The sequence below is a fragment of the Panthera tigris genome, chromosome C2 (genome assembly GCF_018350195.1).
Source record: "Panthera tigris isolate Pti1 chromosome C2, P.tigris_Pti1_mat1.1, whole genome shotgun sequence".
Taxonomy (NCBI): Eukaryota; Metazoa; Chordata; class Mammalia; order Carnivora; family Felidae; genus Panthera; species Panthera tigris.
The window spans coordinates 86411881-86433303 of NC_056668.1; the positions used below are offsets into that span (position 1 = coordinate 86411881).

At 40.6% G+C, this 21423-nt stretch overlaps 1 protein-coding gene across 1 annotated transcript in view; it reads right to left on the minus strand.

Moving 5' to 3' along the window:
* USP13 (ubiquitin specific peptidase 13) overlaps positions 1-21423 on the minus strand; it is a 119359-nt gene that overhangs the window by 66519 nt on the left and 31417 nt on the right. The window contains exons 3-6 of the mRNA XM_042998705.1: positions 18366-18426; positions 8935-9056; positions 3110-3252; positions 1292-1476 (exon numbers count right to left, since the gene is read on the minus strand). Of these exons, the coding sequence (XP_042854639.1) occupies positions 1292-1476; positions 3110-3252; positions 8935-9056; positions 18366-18426 (511 nt within the window). The remainder of the gene's footprint in view (positions 1-1291; positions 1477-3109; positions 3253-8934; positions 9057-18365; positions 18427-21423) is intronic.

The window sequence follows — 21423 nt, forward strand, 5'->3', positions numbered from 1 at the left end:
TGGTTGCCTCATACAGCAGTCATTCAACATAGGGAAGACCTGTAAAAAACTTGCTGTAACCCCCAACCCAACTTCACGTCCTGAATTTCTTCTTCAGATCCTAGAACTCTTAGGAGTCAACCTGGCTTGTGGAGAGGTTTATCCATTTGCGGGAAGAAGGTTTGGGACCAGGAATTGGGACTTTTGCAGCTACTTATCTCTAATGAGTTAAACATTAGTCCACTAACTGTGGAAGCAGGAAAATAATCCAAAATGTGAATCAAAAGGTCTTGACATGACTAAACTGTCAGCCCTCAATTATAAAACAAATGAAAAACAAAACCTGTTTGATGGAAAAGGCATGGTAGACAAGAAGTATGCCACATTTGGTGAACACACTCTAACCAATTAACTCTGAAGCAGGCTAACTCAGTCCTAGAAAGAGAACAGAAGAAAAGACAAATGTCTTTGTACGTCTCTTAAAAAAATCATCTTACCTTAAAATGAAGAAGAAACAGAGACTAAAGCTTGGAAAGATGAAGAAGACTGACCTAGCTGTTGGTCCAGATCTATGCTTAGTAAACGTTTTCAATGACACTTACATGATGGATTCTTATGGCCATTGCTCAGTATTTAAGTTTCTTGTTATTGATCCTGATATGATTTCCCTTTTCCATCACAAAATGGTAGATGGAATTAACTAAACAAACGTGGCCAAAAAGTAACACTTGAGAGCATACAGTGTGAGAGCATAAAGACAGCCAACTCTGAAGCTGACAGTACAAGCAGGAACCAAATCCAACCCTTTGCTGCCAGCTGCTGTCACACAACAGCCTTTAAAACCCCTCTTCTCCATAATGAACCCATTTGTTCCTGAAACGATACTAACCCCTAATGAATTCTAGGGCTTCCCACTACTGTGATTTGATTATCCCTGTTCACTTCACAGGTCTTGGTTCCTACCCCTGTCCTCTTAACCAAGAGATATACAAAAAGATAATAATAAGAGTGAACAGTAGCAACTAACTTTTATTAAGGCCTTACTGTATGAACTGGGCTAAATACTTTATACACATTAGCCTCCCTCCCCTATGAGGGAGATGCCCTGATCATCCTCAAGATGAGGAACTTGAAGCTGAGAAGTATTTGAAAACTTGCCCAAGACCTCACAGCTAGTACGAAGCAGAATCAAGATTCAAACGTGAGCTGTGTCATGGCCTCCACCCTCCACCCTCCACCCTGGGAATGAAGGCACTGGTTAAATGCAGACGGAGCCACTGCAAGTTCCCCAGGTCAGTAAAGGCACACTCACCTGCCCCGTCAGGAGTGATGGTTCCCAGTTTCACAGCCAGAGGGTAGCCCATGTCTCTGTAATGCTCCAGCGCGTGGCCATTGCCCCCGGAGCTGTCGAAGAACCATTTCCCACACAGCACGGAGCCATCGGTCAGATTCAACCAGAGGTTTTCCCGAAGGTCACACCTGGCACACTTCCAACCACTGAAAAAGTCATTGAAGAGCAGTTGGTATGGCCAGAACTCAGAGCATAGTTAGAAAATTAACATCTAAGAAAACAGAGTGTCTCAAGGTGGGGGTCACAGGAAACGGTCAGTGGACAACAGAAACCAGTGCTTCTTTCCTCCTTTTCTCCCTTCAAAATATTAATGTCACCCCTCTCAGAGCAGCAGGACCAATCAGTACCCTGTCTGCCTCCACAATGGCTTTTACCTTAGAAAATTGACATAGAACCTGAGGTTGGGAGGGGAGGTCATTTCCTTAAAATTCCGACGTGAGGGACACTAATAAATAATATGTAAATCTAAGATACTAAGGATCCCATGTATATAAACATATAAAGTTCTAAAGCATTAGCCACACTTAGTAAAACTAGTTTAAACAAATGCTACTACACAGTAAATCTGTATTAAGTAGAAAGAATGTCAACTTCACTGAAGGTTAAGTGTCGGGTATGTGCTAGGTACCTTCCAGAAGTTTGATCACCTAATTCTCCAGAAGTCTGATCACCTAATTCTAATAAACACCCTTCCGAATCAGTATTACCAGCCCCATTGTCAAAGGGAGAAACTGAGGCCCAGAAGCAGTCTGTCTTCCCCTAAGACCACACAGAATGGGAATTCAGTACAGGCAGCATTCAACAAGACTAGACACCCTCCTAATCCATCCACTCTTTGTCTCGAGTACCTGCCTCTGAAACACAACAGACCTGATAGGAGATGCTAATGTAGACCAAAGAACATTCCAGCCAAAAATGAGACAACCAAAGACTTTTATAATTTGGGGTCCCCTAGAAGCAGACTCCGAAACAAAGATCTGAATGTAAATAGCCTGTTTAGGAGGTGATCCCAAGAAGCACTGTAAGAACATAAGACTGGAAAGGTCAGGAAGTCAGTCCAGGCATGTCAACAAGATGACCATCATGGGCAACTGGGGCTCAGTCCAGTTGGGGAACTCCAGGAGATAGGCCCACTCAAGGGGTAAGGGTCCAGGGTATTTATCCATCCACTCCACAGCCACCGGTTGAGGGTTTGAGGGCTGTTCCAGGAGGATAGGAAGGAACATTAACTCCGTGGCATTTCTTTTTAATTTTTTTAATTTTTTTTAATGTTCATTTTTGAGAGAGACAGAGACAGAGCATGAGCAGGGAGGGGCAGAGAGACAGGGAGACACAGAATCCAAAGCAGGCTCTAGGCTCTGAGCTGTCAGCACAGAGCCTGACATGGGGCTCATACCCACAAACCACAAGATCATGACCTGAGCCGAAGTCGGATGCTTAACAATCTGAGCCATCCAGGCGCCCCAACTCTGTGGCATTTCTAACTGACACATGGCCAGGCCTACCTAGCCTCAAGCAGCCAGAGAAAGCCCTCAAGCAAAGAGTTGCAGGTACCTGCCACTGGAAACCTAGGGGTGGGATGGGCTCAGGGGTATGGGCTCGACATGTTCAGAATCCACAAAGGTAAAGATATTTTTGGAAAGAATTTTGAGCTTATTTTTAATCAAAGGCATCTGGTAAAAATATGTGTAACTGCTAATTCAGAGAAAAGGTAGAAAAGTAAATATTCCTTTGCCCAGTTTTAAGGGGTAAAGTTCCATTTCACTAGCTGATGCTCACCTTGGAGGAATCCTGACTCCATTGTCCAACTGGGTAAGGTTATTGGCATATTTGGATACTGGCAATTCATTTTCCCATGTGTCTGGGTCCTGCTTTCTATATGGAGATTTTGAGCTGAGAACTGCATCACAAGCAATTGTTACCTGTAAGACAAACCCAGGTATCATATGTAAAAACAGTTTGAGAGAACATCAACTTCTAGAAAACAAATTTAAAACTTTATTAATAAATACAGGCTAATCCAAGAAAATTCAAACAGCAGTTGCCATAAAAGCAAGATCCTAGTTAGCTAATTCCAGCACTTTCTCCATGAATCTAGCTAGGTTTAATCCCTAACCTGGCGTGTGCAATATTATTGATAATGACACAAGATAGCAAGAAACCAAATCCAGTTTGTAAACCCAAGCACAAGAGTCAGATTTAACGGTTTCTTAGCAAGCTGAGTGAAAAGTATATGGCAAACAATTTACAAGAGTGACATTAGCTACAGGAATGCCTAGGATTTACCCAACTGGTGTGTTTTCCTCCTAACAAATATACACCCAGATATCCAATATCCTCAACTCATCACACAATGGCATGTGGTCAAGGGCATTTGAATGGAATGCAAGCAGCACGGCTCCATTTCTTAATCTGGTGCAAATGTGACCCTGGATGGGGACAGGCCTAGGTGTCTCTGTGCCAGATCAGTCGACATCATGAGCAAATCTGTGATGTCCAGCTTGGCACCAACTGACCACAGGGGAAGGGGATGCAAATTCTCTGCTTTCTCCCAAACCGTTATGATCCTGGACATATGCCTTATCACCACATTTGCCATTTACTTAATGCTATAAAAACTATCTCTAGCTGTCTTTAAAAACATATTCTGGTGGGAATGTAAAATGGTACAGCCACTTTGGCAAACAGTTTGGCAGCTCCTCAAATGGTTGAATATACCTAGGCATCAGATGGTTAAACAGAGTTACCATATAACCTAGCATTCAACTCCTAGGTATGTATTCTAGATAAATGAAAATATGTACCCATACAAAGACTATTGTACACATATGTCACAGAAGTATTATTTATAACATCCAAAAAGCAGAAACAACCCAAATGTCTGTTAATGATAAGTGGATAAATAAAATATCATATGTCTACACAACGGAAATTCAACAATGAAAAAGAATGAAGTCCTGATACATGCTACAACATGAGTGAATCTTGAAAATATATGTAAGGTCTAAAAAAGGCCAGCCACAAAGAACTATGTACATCGTATGATTCCATTTATATGAAACGTCCAGAACAGGCAGTTCCACAGAGACAGAAAGTAGATTAGTAATTGCCAGAGGCTGGGAGGGATGACAGGTTGAGGGGTGATGGCTGCGGGCTAATGAAAATATTCTACAATGAGATAGTGGCGATGGATGCCCAACTCTGAATATAATAAAAGCCACTGAATGGTTTTAATGGGTTTTTTTTTCAATTTAGGTTTGTATTCTACATCACTAAGATCCCACACAATTAGCTGAACTTCATGCAGAGTATTTTCCCCTGGGTGGCCCTAGAATTCATTAAGAGGCAAGGAAGGAAGTTCCCTCAGCTGCCATCCACCCCCACCCAAACCATGAGCAATTCCTATCACTCCTACGTGCAAACTCTATTTGGAACCTTCCTCTTCTCAACTTCAACCACACTCATCTTGTCCCAGCCACTAAGACAGCTCACCCAGACGGCTACACAGCAGCCTCCTTGCAGTTTCCTTTCTCCTACTCCTGCCCCTCTTCTGCATAGCAGCCAGAGCGGTCTGCTGTGAACATCAAATCCTATCCTTCTGTGGCATAAAACTGCAAGGTACTAACTAGTGATGACACAGTCAGGAATAAGGAAGAGGTCTCTGCCTTCAAAAAAACTCATACTCCGGGGCGCCTGGGTGGCTCAGTTGGTTAAGCGTCCAACTCTTGATTTCGGCTCACAGTTCCTGAGATCGAGTCTCACATCAGGCTCTGTGCTGACAGCATGGAGCCTGCTTGGGATTCTCTCCCTCTCTCTCTGCCCCTCCCTGGCTCATATGGGCTTGCTCTCTCTCTCACTCTCATTCTCTCTCTCTCTCAAAATAAATAAACATTTTTTTTAAAAAAAAGCTTATACTCCATTACATGTCAGGCACCCATAAATATATCTAAACCTATTAAAGAGATATTCCTGGGGCACCTGGTGGCTGTGTCAGTTAAGCGTCGGACTTTGGCTCAGGTCATGGTCTCACGGTTCGTGAGTTCAAACCCCGCATTGGGCTCTGTGCTGACAGCTCGGAGCCTGGAGCCTGCTTCAGATTCTGTGTCTCCCTCTCTCTCTGCCCCTCCCCCCCTCATGCTCTGTCTCTCTCTGTCTTTCTCTGTCTCTCTCTCTCTCAAAAATAAACATTAAAGAAAAAATTTAAGAGATATTCCCATTCATCTCTCACTACAAACACTTTTATATATACAATTAGTCTTTTCTTTCAATTATCAAAATTCATCTCCCACTTCATTCCAGGAATGACCCTAGAAAACAGGGCTGAGGACACCATAAACCCCCTTCCTGATTCTATGGGTTTGGACTGCCTTAACACTTCTGTGCTGCCTTAGCACTTCTAAGCACACATCCGAATCTTTTTAGTCTGGTCTGTTATTACAATCTCTTTGTTGCTTCAACGACTACCTCAATCCCTTCCCTGTCCTCCTCTGAATCTTCTCCACCCCATTAGATCTTTTTAAAGTGCTCTGGTTTGCAATGCACAATAATGTTGACCAAGATTTGACTATAATATTCTCTCTTTTCTTTGAATACACTTCTTGGTGACATTCAACAAAATTTCCTTAAACTTCTGGGCCACTATAAAACACTGATCTAGTGTTTTCAGAGTATCATCTGAAATCACTTAGTGACCCTTTGTATGGATCACAGCTGAAGATCAGAATCCATTATCCTGTAATTATATTATGAATTATCTGTCTCTGGTTCCCTGGATTTGTTGTCCACAGTGAAGAGAAAGAACGTGATACTAGTCCTGGCTCCATCCCGGGTCTCCATAGGCTTCAAATTCAGTAGTGTTCTGGAACTGACTCAAACTGGCTTACAAAATTGATTGTTAAATTTTAAGAAATTCTGCAAGATGGTTGTTAAGCACAGCCATTAGTTTTGTAATTAAATTACAAAAACTTACAATTAAGTAAAATACATTTTTAAAAGGTAACAAATATTCAAAACTCTTCACTTCCTGTTCTACTATAACTTCTGATCTTCTGTGTGCTCTTGAGGTTATTTACATCTACGTTATGTGACTAGTGGAAATTCTGTATAATGGTGTGCTACTGCGCATTCTCTTTTCAACACTGCATTCAGAGACATGTTAGCCTGAAATCAGCCATGGTGGGAATATTTACACCATGGAAATCATCAAACACTACAAAGCAGGGCTTTTCCCCCAGGGAGCTGGTTGCTAAATATTTACAAGCACACCACTGCTTGAGTTCCTGATATCTAAAATGTGGCATTGGATTTCAGGCTGTCAGATCCCTACTGAGCTTCAAATGCTATGTGTCTGTGAACTCTGCATCACTGAGAGGTGGTTTAACTGTCTGGGACCATCCAAGGAGTTCCTATCTTAAACGCAATGTTTTCTGTGCTGAGAAGCTCAAAAGATGAAGCAAGAGTTATCTGGTTGGGTGATTTTGAGCTCAATAATGTTTGTAATTTAAAAGCTTAAAAAGAGAATATCAAACACCGAATATGTAGCAGAAGCATAAAAAGAAAATACAGGAACTAGGTTTAAATAAATCAATAAATAAATACTATTATATAAATAAATCCTATTATTTAGGATTACTATTATTTATCCCATCAGATAAATACAGGTGTTTCCTTCAATCTCTCCACCCCAACTTCCAAATAATCCTCCCTCTCCCCTTTTTTAAAATTCTTTTTAAGTATTTCTTAATTCTAAAAGATTCTGTGTTAAAAATTATAACATTTATTGCTGGATTCAGATTCCTATGACACTTCAATTTTAACTAAAAGTATTCACACTTCAAATTATATTGTGAATACAGGAATAATTAAAAAACACTTAAAGGCTCTTTCATCAACTTTTTTCACACAGACTTTTCCTTCTTAAGTGAGTGAGATCAAAGTATATTGTGAATATAAGAATAATTAAAAAACACTTAAAGGCTCTTTTATCAACTTTTTTCACACAGACTTTTCCTTCATAAGTGAGCGAGAGAAAAACTATTTCTCATGACATTTATTCACAATGTGCTTCTTTCTTTCTTTTCCGACAGCAGACATAAGAGTTTTATTAAACAAGGGCAGGCAGTAAGTACTCTCAGTATCATGGAGATACAAGCTTTAGTATATAATTTCAGGTAATGGGACGAGGTAAGACCATTTTGCCCACTCATATTTTATCCTTGGTAACAGCCACATGAGTCAACACAGGGAACTGGAGAAAGGAGAGGTAATTTAATTCTCTGTGCACTGCTAAACACTTTGCACTTAGCACTAAAAAGGATAGGTCACATATAATAATTAAAGGAAAGAACTACAATAGGTAAATACACAACATTTTCATTTCTGTGGTCTTGTATTTAGGGATAAAGTAGGTCAGGGTCAAAAGAGGTTGTATGGTAGAAACCTGGTCCCTAATGACATGGGAACTCCAAGCACAAACACCCTCCCCCTCCTGGCAGAGGCAAGTGAGCAGGTGGCTGTGGACACAGAGTCACACAATGTCCTGAAGATTCCGGGACCTAAACACCTGGCTTTTGTTCTGGAGTGTGAGGAGGGGAAAAAAAAGAACTAGCATACCTAAACTCAACTGACCCTGACCCCACTACTACTGGTGGCCAGGCTCTGACAATTCAGGGTATGCACGGATTGGAAAAGAGGAAAAGAAAGGGAAGAGAACAAAGCAGAGAAGGATGAGGTGGGGGAGACAATACAGGAAAGAACAGGAAACACAGTTGTGTCCTTGTAGGAGGACACTCCAGGCGCCTTCACAGCCTCAAACTAAAACAGAACCTGGCTTCCTCACAACTGCTCAGGAAGATGAAAGTCATTCCACAGAAACAAAAACAAAAACAAAAACAAAAACAAAAAACAAGGGAAGGGAAGAGAAAAGAAATCCACCACTAAATCTAAATGTTAAAACCTAGAAAGTAATCTTAGTCCTCATGAGGAACAAAACTTTCAAGGAGTCTCACATTACCACAGAGCTCCCGCAGACTTGTGATTTATAAACGTTTGGTTATTTTTATAATCGTGTTGCGGTTGTTTTGGCGGAGGAGTCCTTATTTCTCCCCCAAACAAAATCTCACACGGAGGGCTAACATGCAGAAGATAGAAAAATATAGCCATTCCTCTCATGAGAAGACAGCCCTCTCCAGCAGCCCCTGCATATCTCAGGGGCACAGTGTGAAAATCTAAGCAACAGACTGTTAACTACAAGCAGCAAGAAGCCAGCTCGCCTGGCGGAGGCCAGCCCACCTTGGTGGGGAGACAGGGGACCAGCTCACGGAGCAGGAGTGGGGAGCCAGGCCACCTGGGGGGAGGCCAACCCAATGTTTGTACAGCACCGGGAGTAACGCGCAGCAAAGGGTATCTGGCCCCACACTACTGAGACCTCACCCTGCAAGACCCTTTCACAGAGAAGAAGCAGTATGCTCATGATCGTGCTCATTCTCCTCTTCTCTCATTCAACCCTCCTTCCCCACCTCCACATGCACACACACCGCACACGCACACACACCTGACACAGAGAGTCACGCGCATCTAGCTAGCAGCCGTGCACACTCACTGACCAGGGCTGGTAACTCCTCAATATTTGGTAGTGCTATTTCATAGTGGTCTGGGAATATAACAAGTTTGGCTTCATCTTCATATTCATAATCGTCGCTATTTAAATCGTCATCAGTATCTAGATCTGAGGAGAAAACAAAAACAAAGAACAAGAAGTGAAGAGAAAACATTCTACACCAAGGCAGCACTCACTGGGAAAGCCAGAAATCCACAGCAATGACAAACAAAGGTCATGACATTTACGATTCCCTCCTCTGACAACCATCCATCTGCCCCAAACCAGGAGTAAATGTAGGTCTACCATCTTTCCTAAGTTATGAATACTTACTAATAAGTGACAGATGTATAAAGGCTGAGTCCGATCATACAGCTTTACAATTAAAATAGATACACGTGCTAGATATTCAATTCTTAAAGATTTTTAAAGGAATAAATTGTTAACTATGATTTGCCGGGTACCAGCCTCCTGATTGTGTAAGAATGGGTTGGAATGTCTTTCGTAACACTGTAAGATGGAAGAAAGCACAGGATTTCAGAAGTGATAAGCCAAGGTTCGATCCCAGCTCCAAAATTTAATGTAACTTTGAGCAAGTCACAAACTCTCTAAACCTTAGTTTCCTCACGTGTAGAATGGAGATAACAGCTCTTACCTCACACAGTTTACACAAGGGTATGTAAGAAATTGTAGACAAGAGATCAGGCACATAACGGGTAGTCAATGAATGAGGGCTATTTTTTAAAAATAAAATGTCAACCTCCCTCTCTCTGTCTCCATCTCTCTCTCTGTCCCCTTCCCCCTCTAGGAGTTATTAAAATACTGCATTGTAAGCCAGAGGGGAAAACTCCATAATATAACTAGTCCTGTTGTCCTCAGGCTGTGCAGAATTTTCAGTAAGAAAACTGAGCTCCTCTAGCCTGTTATTTATCAAGTCATCACCTATCTGCTTGGTTAATCTCTGCTAAAGGTTAGGTGAAGGCTCAAGGAAATGTCTTGTCACAGTATTTCCTTGGACATTTCAGCCTTACATTCACATGGATGCCAGGATCCCAGATCATGTTTGTATATTTAGATGTTTGGAACTATGGTGACAAAGAGCGATTGAGCCATATTCCACTCACACCACACATAAACAGGTACACAAACATGGGTCTATAGATAGGAAGAAGTTATTTTCCCAGACGAAGCAGCTGCCTGAGAACCAAAGGATCTAGGTTCTGTTATTACCTTCTTGTTTGCCTCCAATCACAAACTTAGTATCTTTTTGTATACAGCGCTGCTCCTGAATTCTCAAAAGGAAGGCAGTGTTAAGTGGAAAATGAGATACAGGGAAATACAGTCTCAATAATTTTTAATAAAAGGTCCAAATACTAAGAATCAGAAATATCAAAATAAAGAAATAACCAACATTATTTGATAGCTGTAAGTGTTCAAGTTGACAAAAAGCAATGTCAAAGATGATTCTAAGAATTTAAGAAGTCACTAAAGGCATTATTTGCTAGACGGAATGATGCCCAATTCATGAATCATTTAATAAAAGCAATTAGATCTTCAAATTTTTTTTAAAGTCACCAAAGGCATTTATTTAAAGGAAATGATTCACAGACATTCTACATGTAATAAAAATTCAGATGCCCCAATATCTATAATTTTAAAAATTAGAACCTAAATGTTCAATGAGAATGGTGTTGAACCCAACAGAATATTATTTAAATATTTATTTAGACTATGTAGAAACATGGAAATATTTATCCTATGGCAATGTTAAAAATACAAAATTCATCTTCACGGTAATGACAACTTTGTAAAAGTTATGCCCACAGACAAGCAATAGAAGGAAACCTGAACAAATGAAAACAGTGGGTGTGTGGGCTTTTTTCTATTCTTTAATCTTTATATCTTTTATGACAATTTTAAGGAACCAAAGTACAACCCTTTTGTTTTTGTGTACATATTGGGCTCATATAACATATTATCTAAGCGCCTTTTGTCCACAGAAAACACACTCATTTAATGCTAAGTCAAATCTTACCTGGCCGAACACAATGATAAACTAAGTCCAAAAAAAATCCTGCTCTGTCATTTACTAACTATGTAATCCTGGGCAAATTCTTTCCAAGTTCATTTTCCTCAGGAGCAAGCTATGAATAATGTTATGTACCCCCAAAAGAGTGTTGAAAAGATTAAACAAGATAAGGTTCTAAGGCATCTAATATAGGATCTGGCAGGTATTAGGGGCTCCACAGATAGCAGCCGCCATAATCACCATCAACACCTTCTCTACATTCCTGACAACCAACATAATCAAAAGTGCCTCCCCTTCCCTTTGGTTACCCAGCTGCAAAGCAATCCTGAAATAAGTTTCAGAAAGACCATGACATCACGTGGGGATCCTTCTATGAAATCTCAGTATGGAGAAGATATGAACTTCAAATGCTTCCAGACTGTAAGCTGTCACAGCAGGAAACGAGTCTTATTCACTTTACATACCCCCAGCCCCTGCACAGTACCCAGCACATACCACACACTCAGTAAATGTCTGTGAAAGGAGACTCCAGGAAGTTAAAGACCCCAATATGCTACGGACAACAGCTAAGCAAGAGCATCAGAAGGGTAGTTGTGGGTTCGGGGTTTATTTAATTGGTAACTGATATGTGTTTAACAATAAGCAAAACTGCTGTTGTACAAAAAGCAGAACTTTACTGGGCTTTTTTTTTTTCTTTTTCTAAGTAGGCTTCACACCCAATGCAGAGCCTAAACTCATGACCCTGAGAGAGCAAGACTTGAGCTGATATCGAGTCAGACACTTAACTGACTGAGCCACCCAGGTAACCCCCTTTGTTGAGCTTTTTTACACTTAGTTTAGAGTTGCTTTTATTTTTTTTTAATGTTTATTTATTTATTGAGAGAAACAGAGTATGAGTCGGAGAGGGTCAGAGAGAGAAGGAGACACAGAATCTAAAGCAGGCTCCAGGCTCTGAGCTGTCAGCACAGAGCCCGACACAGGGCTTGAACTTACAGACTGTGAGACCGTGACCTGAGTCGAAGTCGGACACTTAACCGACTGAGCCACCCAGGTGTCCCTGTTTTTATTTTTAATTCAATGGGATGGAAGGGGACATGATCTTTCCCAAACATTTTTATCCAAATGAGAGAAAAGTCAGCAGAAGTAACTTACACTCTGATTTTAAGGGACGAATCTACGGTTTCTCCTAAATGTATATGACCCCACAGTCCTAAGTATAAATCTACAATTTCCAAATTTCTCTAATTAGAGTCTTACCACTCCCCAAAATATCTAGTTGAGGAACCTACAGAGAAATTATACCCTAAGGACCAGTAGGACTAGGACCCCCACCAAACCTCTCCCAGCAGGTACTTTCCACTATGGCTATTAACTAGCAATACCTGGATGGTCTCTTTTTCTAAATCTAAAAACAAACAAACAAATAAATAAATAAAATTAGTATTTATTTTATTTATTTTTTGAGAGAGAGAGAGCAAGAGAGAGAGAGCATGAGCATGTAAGTAGAGGAGGGATAAAAAGAGAAGGAGAGAGAGAATCCCAAGCAGCCTCCACACTCAGCACAGAGCCCAACGCAGGGCTCAGTCTCACAAACCTCGAGACCATGACTTAAGGCTGAAATCAATGCTTAACTGACTGAACCACCCAGGCGCCCCTTAAAAATTTTTTTTAATATCTTTTCCCAATTCTACTTCAATGACCCTCTCAGATCCCTGGAAGAAGTGGCTGGGACCACATCCATTTCCAAGAAGTGACTTGCCTAAGCTGGGAAGAAGCACCATGGAAGAAAAGATCCCTGTATCAGACCAGGGCTCTGACGCCCAGCTCAGAGTTCTCCCAGCCTGACCAGATTAACTAGTTTGTACCCCACAGGTGAGCAGTTTGGCTGCTCTAGTGCTGTGAGGTCTGCACTAGGTGGGGGAAATCTCCTTGAACACAGACCCTGTTCTGGGACCTACTTCAGAAGGAAATGGCAAAATGGAGTTCACTAGAACCTTCTGGCCGTTACAGGTACAGTTGACTTTTCTGAACAGGCCCACTCCTAGAACTTTTTACAAACGCTCTGTTTTCAACCTACTTCTCATCAAGTATGAATGCTAGGGCTAAAACCAAAAAGGTGGAAATTCAAGTTCTCTGAGGTTTAGTGATGGTTCTTCAATGTCCCAGACTTCAGACACAAAAGAACTTGACTCATTTACTCCTACTTGTGAAAGTGGTGGAAAGGAGGGGAAGTCAATAAAAATGTGAATATTTAACACTATTTATGACATACCAAAGATATGCGTTAAATGTACTAGCAAGTATTTACACATTTATACACATTTGTAGCTTGACTGTAAAAAAGTATGTAAGATGAGGCCAGAACCACATCATGAGTCCTGGGGTATTCTTTGAAGATCCTGGACCCCCTTATATTCCCCCCTTCTCTCCTTCCATCTCATAAAACAGTAAGTTTTGAATCAGCTTAGCCCAAAAATTCACAATCTCTCATACTGTTGTAAGTTATCTTTTAAAAGACAATCTAATAGTATCCCTCTCTAGCTTAAAAACATTAACACAGAGCTACCCACTTTCTCAGTACACAGCAGCGTAAAGCATCCCAATGATTTTTGCACAGCAGCCCTAAGCCAAAAGAAATGCCTAAGGGCTCTGTTTATTTAGTAGTTAGGTCCAAACTACTTAATAAATATTTATGTTCTAATGATTTAGTAACCATTTGAAAAAATAAACATAAATTGAAAGAAATGTTTTATTTCACTCTTAACCACAATCCCTTATGTGTGCACCTGTTGGGCACTGCACAACTTCTTGAGTCAGATGTTAACACTGCCTCCCTCATTTTCTGTTCCACATTTATCTTCACATGGTACCTCCCTTTTACCATAGAAACCACCGAAAAATCAGCTTTACCAAGAGGTGAAGTCACTGAAAGGACTATAGGATACTCAAATAGTAAAACTACAGCAAGTTAATAGGTCATGCAATGTTGTGCTCGCTTCAGCAGCACATATACTAAAATAGGTCATGCAATGTTCAAGTACCACTGTCGTTTCCTTGAAGAGTTAAAAATACCTTGTGGTGCACCTGTGAACTCACTGTAGCACCCTAGGGTGCCTCAGAGTACAATTTGGAAACTAAGTGTTGATGGTTCCCAACTGCCTATAGGAAAAAATTCTAAAAGCATGATATATGTCTATACTATTGCTGGGAAAAATATAAAAGATATATAAAAATGTGCAAACAGAAAATACTGTTTGTCTCTGGGGAGAGTAACCAAGTAACCACGAGACAGAGAAGCAAGAATAACTTACTTTTCATTATACAGGCCCTCATAACTTTTCAATTTTAAGCTGTGTCCAAAAAACATTGTTCTAAAAATGTTTTTTAAACCCTAAATATAAAAAGTAAAAATTTAAGTGATTCAAAAATTAATAATTGTCACTGTTGATTTAAAAAATAAAAAAATACACCAGCTAAAGCTAGAGCTGAGGCAAGGATCTTTAACTGTGACTTCGCCTGAATGGACATCAAGGTAATCGGGAAGACTGACTTGAATGTTGAAGGGCAAGATGGTGCTCAGGAGACCTAGATAAGCCATTCAGCACCAGCTAATGGCCTCAGTTTCCCTTATAAAATCTGGAGTCATAAATGAATGATTATAATGTCACCATTAGGCCAGTGGAAAAGGAATTGGTCATCAAGTCATGAAGCGACTGGGGTACAAGAAGCTTTGATGAGAACGCGTGAGTCAGCTGCATCTATTTTATGAGGGGAAGAGGAGCATCAGGATGACATTTCAATAGCAATGGAAAAGTGCTTTCCAGTCACAGAAACAAAGAGACTATATAAGAGAGTTCTGCGTTCTCTTCCTCTCCAAGAAGAGACAACCCAACATCCCTTTTAGGTAAGGAGTCTGTGGCAGAGGCTACCAGCTGCCTCCCAGTAGTCACTCTCCCCTGCGTCTTTAGTAACAGACTTTACTCAATGACGCCAGCTAATAAATTTTACGTACTCTCCAGTCTCCTGTACAACACATGGTACAGCCACGTGACCAAGTTCTGACCAGAGAGGTGTAAACAGAATGCTGCTTAGGGATCTGTGAGAAGGCTGACAAAAGTAACGACCATGAAGAGACCATGAAGTTAGACTCACAGGCCAGGATGGAGGGTGAAGCAGAAATATGGGAAGGGTCTAGATCCTGATGAACATGAGGGCATCCCATTAGCCTAGACTTGATACTTCCCTACATCCTCTACATGAGAGAGAAATATACATCTACTTTATTTAAAGTCACCAATATTTTAAGTTTTCTGTTCCATACACCAGATCTAAGCCTAATGTGGTCCTTCACTGAAATTAATGCACAGGCCACATCAACTTGAAAACAGCTGTGATCAGTGTAACAAGAGAAAAGTCACTGCTATTGGGGAACATGAAGCATCATATCAAGGGAGCTATAAAGGTGGGCTTGCAAAACCAAATTCTTACTCAGATGAAGTAACTAACTTCATTTGTGAAGCATCTGGGTAACAAACAATAGAGAGAAACAGGGCCTAGGCAAGCCCCAAAGTACCAATGACGTTCGAATTTAAAATTTTTTTTAAACCCGGTACAGTCCAAATAGAATATCTTTGCTGGACTGTGAGTTTAAGGGATATTCTGTGGTTTCCTAAGATATGGAATATTGAGTGAACACAGACCACAGTCTATAGAAATGGATCGACTGGAATGAAATGGTAGGTTAGCATTCCCCAATGAAAGAGGTCCACACACTATAATGCACAAAACCTCAGTGCTTACTTTTGGCTTAATTCTTAAAATAGCTAAGGGGCACCTGGGTGGCTCAGTTGGTTGAGCATCCAACTTCAGCCTAGGTCATGCCCTCGTTCCCGATTTCAAGCCCCACATCGAGCTCTGTGCTGACAGCTCAGAGCCTAGAGCCTGTTTCAGATTCTGTCTCTCTCTCTCTCTCTCTCTCTCTCTGCCCCTCCCCCACTCACTCTCATTCTCCCTCCCTTTCTCTCTCTCTCTCTCAAAAATAAATAAAACATTAAAAAATGTTAAATTTAAAATAGCTACTTTACCATACCCTCTACCACCAAAATGATCACTAGAGAAATCAAACTGCAAGCAAGGTCTTTCAGGCAAAAGACACAAAGGCTAAAGGGCAGGAAGTCAGCTAACATCTTCATTCAATCAAGAAAATAATGAAAAATAACAACAGTAATCAAAAATGTTTAATTATTTCCACCTCTAAGAATGCCACGCTGATATCATTTAATTCAGAAGTTACATTATCTCTGCAAGCCAATTTGACAATAAATTTCATATGAAAAAAAAGTTACATTATCTCTACTAGTAGAAGGGGGCCTGCGGCTAATAACCAAAGCATCAGAATGCATACAATCATTTCAGCTTTGAGGCCCATTCTGAGCTGGTTTGGGGTTAGCTGGTTGATTTGGGCTGTGGTCCAAAGACCATAGAGAGGTGGGAAAGATTGGTCAGTCTGGAAAAGCCAACAACAGATAAGCCTCATAAAGTAAACCACTACTGAAAATCAGGACAGAAGACTGCAAGCATGAGCTCAGTGTAGAGTAACAGAGAATCAAGGCAGGAAGGACACTCAGCTCCACGACTGTTTCCAATGGATTTCCTTTCCAAATAATTAATGTGTCTTTTCATTACAACAGTAGCACATGTTTGTTATAGAAAAACTTTAAATACAGATAAGCAAAAAGAAGAAAATAAAAATCACCTCAATCCCACCACTGGAAAAGAGCTACTATTAACAATCTGGAATATATTTTGCCAGATTTTTCTGGACTCTCAATTATATACGTATACGTGTATGTATATACCCACACATTCATGTACACACACATACATATATGTACACACATGCATACACCCATACACACATATACACACACGCGCATATATTGTATAGATTTTTTTTACCAAAATGAAATCATAACATGCAAACAATTTTTAAATTTCTTTCAAACAATAATCCTAGGCATTTAGGGATATAAACTTGCTTGTTCAAAAATGATCAAACCACTTTTTCTCCTGGCAAAAACATATCAGAAGCTTAACGTGAAAAATTATCATGATTATAGGATATAGAAATTAATGCTCATTAGCATGAATAAAACTGGCTCTTCTAAATGAGGGAAAAGAAAATCACTGCTAGGCACATACCACAGTAATCATTGTGGCAGGCAAGATCCCATGACAGATGATAAAATTAGTGCACAAAACTGGGGCGCCTGGGTGGTTCAGTCGGTTGAGCATCCGACTTCGGCTCAGGTCATGATCTCGCGGTTCATGAGTTCGAGCCCCGCGTCGGACTCTGTGCTGACAGCTCTGAGCCTGGAGCCTGCTTCAGATTCTGTGTCCCCCTCTCTCTCCGCCCCACCCCTGCTTGTGCTCTGTCTTTCTCTGTCTTTCAAAAATGAATAAACATAAAAAAATTTTTTTTAATTAGCGTGCAAAACTTTGAAGAGAAACAAGATATCAGCATAGTCTCAAAGTATTACTCCCAAGGTATTTATTAATTACACTGAATCTTCACAGTGGAGAAACCCAGCAGACACACCACCTTAAAAAGGGATCAAGGTTAACAGCACCGATATAAAGACACCTCAGCATCACATGCCCCCAATATCATGCACTGAGGAGGGCACATCACCTCTGTGGTGTTCTTGCCAAAAATGCAACACTTCAGACTTATAAGGAAACAGACAAAACCAAATTGAGGACCATTCTACAAAAATAACTGGCCAATACTCTTCAAAAGTGTCACAATTATTAAAGACAAAAAAAAAAAAAGACTGGGGAGCTATCAAAGATTAGACAGGACTAAGGAAACATGACAACTAAATACAACATGGGATCCCAGGAAGAAAAAGAAAGAAAGAAAGAAAGAAAGAAAGAAAGAAAGAAAGAAAGAAAGAAAGAAAGAAAGAAAGAAAGAAAGAAAGAAAAGAAAGGAAGGAAAGAAAGAAAGAAAGAAAGAAAGAAAGAAAGAAAGAAAGAAGAAAGAAAACACTAATGGGAAAAAATGGTGAAATCTGAATAAAGTCTATAGTTAGGCTAATATTAAAAAAAGAAAAAATGTCTCTACTTTCAGAGCAGTGAAAAAAGAGAGCAGAAGCAGAATCACAATTAGTCTCCAGTCACTGTAAGTATAATTGCTTCAAAACACTAAACCCAACTAAGAGTACTAGAAGCATCTTTCACCACTATGTAAACACAAAGTGGAGGCAGATCATCCCAAGTTAAATTGGTACCTCTTATCCTTAAACTGAGGAAAAATAAATAACCTATTATTCCAAATCAGACATGCACATGCACATACATACACACACAGAAAATCTGGACACACTATGGATTACTATTTACATTACCTAAAAAAATCTTGGAATTCCTCCTTTTTGGTAAAGCTCCACCAGATGCCCCTCTTACCTTCTGAAAAGAAAATAAGAGATTGTTAAAATGCAACATGCAGAAGAGACGACAGGGGGAGTTGGGGAGGGAAAGGGTTCTCAGTTGTTAACAAAAGGCGAGAGGAAATACTCAACCTGACCAGAGATTCCAGGATAAACCAGAACTTGACCCAAGTCAATGGAGGTAAGTGAAGGGCAATGCTATTGTTCCACCTGATTATTTTCATCAAATTATCAAGACCACTTCTGGAAAGGGACGTAGAACCAGGGATCAAGGTGAACTAGAAATTTCAACTTCAAATTGGCACATGCTCCCAAAAGGCTAGAGTCCATGCCCAGTGATGGAACTATTCTGGAGAGATGGTGGTGGATCCCAGAGGGAAGGCTCTTGTTCCCCTGCTACCCACTGGGTCCCTGTGCTTGGTCCTGGGTATGCACAAAAATTACTGTTGAAAGAGCTAATAAATACTGATTAGCTGTCACTGATATTCTGGTCATATTAAATCTCAATCTAACCTCCCTAAACATTTTGGAGCACCAACTAATGGTTAGTTGCCATGTTAAGCTTCGTGTATTTTCTACCTCTGGTGGAAGTACCTGACAGCAATGAAATAAATGTCCATTCAAGTGGTTAAGCAAAAGAAGTCATTCATTACCTTTCTGACAAAAGGGTTTTACTTTTACAAAAAATTTTACTCTCAAACAGGATTATAAAATTTTTTTTTCAAATGGCCAGAATGATATTTCCACATTGTTTGTTCTCTCAGTTATTAGAAAAGTGTACATTTCCAGCGCACCATGGTGTGCTGGTCAAAGCCTGGCATCTTTTCAAGTGGCCACATGTTATAGCAGCATCAAGGCCTTGCTGCTGCTTTAGTTTGTCCCATTATCAGTCTTAAGTCTCCTTTGCCACATTTTATCATTTGGCATTGAAGGGTGACTCATCTTTGTGATTCTCACATTAAGTTTACAGCTTCTACTATAAGTTTATGGTTCACATCTTAAGCATGTGAATATGATAGAACACATTAGCTCAAAAACCTGTCTCTCCAACTACGCGTGCCAAATTCATGTCACCTCTCTTAGAATCCCTCTCCACCAAGGTCTCAGAGCCCCTGCTCCTCTCCCCACCTTGTGCCTGCATCAAAAAAAAGGGGATGAAATAAAACCTGTAGGCACATTTAGCAATCTTAGAGTCACTTGAAATCTCTCTACAGAAGTTTATGGCATGCTTTTAACTTTTCCAACCTGTCTCCTCCACTTCTGCAGGATGGTAGAGGGAGAAAAGAAGAAGGGCTGCATGAAAACCTACTAGAATATGAGGTTCTCCTTGATTGTGAGATCCACACCTTAGACTTGGATTAGATTCACTTCCTTACAGGGGAAAAAAAAACTAGGTCTTCTTTCCAAAAACCATCACCTCTGTGCCTGCCTCAGTCTCCACTAGAAATCAACAGGGTTTGAAAAAAGGCAACTCCTCAGTCAGCAAACATGACTGTGCCCATGGGTAAGGCTCTATGCTGGCACTGAGGCTGCAAAGTGAATGAAGACATGCTCCATTCCTTGATGAGCCCACGGGCACAGTAGGAGAGCATATATACAAACAGCACTATAGATTCTGGTGAGTATTAAGGGAAGTGTGAAAAAGGTAGGATTACAAGGAGGAAATGACAGTTCTTCTGGGGTGGAAGCTGTGGGCAGAGCTGGTCAGATAAGAAGACCAGCAGGTCTGGCATTGAGCGGCTGCTCAGCAAATATTTATTTAATGGATAAATGGATGGATAATGGATAGATGGATGATGGATGAACGGATGAATAGACAAATGGATGGATAGATAGCTGGACAGATGGATAGATGGAGGATGGACAGGTAGATGAATGGATGGATGGATGGATGGATGGAAGAATGATAGATGGATGAAGGTATAAATGGATGGATGATGAATGAATGCATGGATGGATGGGGGGATGGACAGGTAGATGGATGGATGGATGGATGGATGGATGGATGAATGGATCAGTGGATGAATGGATGGATGGATGGAAGGATGGATGGAGGATGGACAGGTAGATGAATAGATGGATGGATAAATGGATAGATGGAAGAATGATAGATGGATGAAGGTATGAATGGATGGATGATGAATGAATGTGTGGATGAATGGGGGGATGGACAGGTGGATGGATGGATGGATGGACGGATGGATGGATGGATGGGATGGATGATGAATGGATGGATGGATGAATGGATGGATGAATGGATGCATCCATACATGCATGATGGATAGATAGATGGATATGCTGACCACAAGGATACAACAGGTATAAGAGGAATGAGACATCCCAGAGAGGAAAAACAGCATGTACAAAGGTATGAAATCATAATGTATTCCAGGAAGAAGTGGTTAGATGTGTCTAGAGCACAAAGCTTACATAATAAAAGTAAGAGTCAGAAAGGCTATAGAGGCCAGATCATGGAAGGCCTTGTAATCAAACGGAAAAGAATTTTGGATTTCATCTTGCAACAAAGGGAGATACAGAGATTTAAGCTTCAGAATGCTACAGATACGTGCATTTGAAAAGATCACTCCAGGTGTACCATGAAGACTGGGTAGGATGGAAGGCAGCAAGTTTGAAGGAAAGGAGATTAGTCAGGAAGCTAAAGAATTAGTCCTTTTAAGGGATAATGAGCCCTCAGACAAAAACTACAGGGATGGAGAGGACAGGATGGACTTCAGAGCCATTTGGGAGGTCCAGATAACTAGACTTGGTCACCAACCAGCCATGGAATGAAAGCAGAATCCAAAATGTCTAGGTCTCTAGAATTTAAGATGAAGGACAACTCTGAGAAAGAGGATTATTCATTGAGTCTGGACACACTGAGCTTGAAGTACCTATGAGGTGTTCAAGTAGGAAAAACCAACTCAGAGTCAGATGGTCAGACTTTGGCTCTGGAAAGATACCGATTAGTAAGTCATGAGTTCAGGGACAGTGATTAAACAAGTAAATGGACAACACT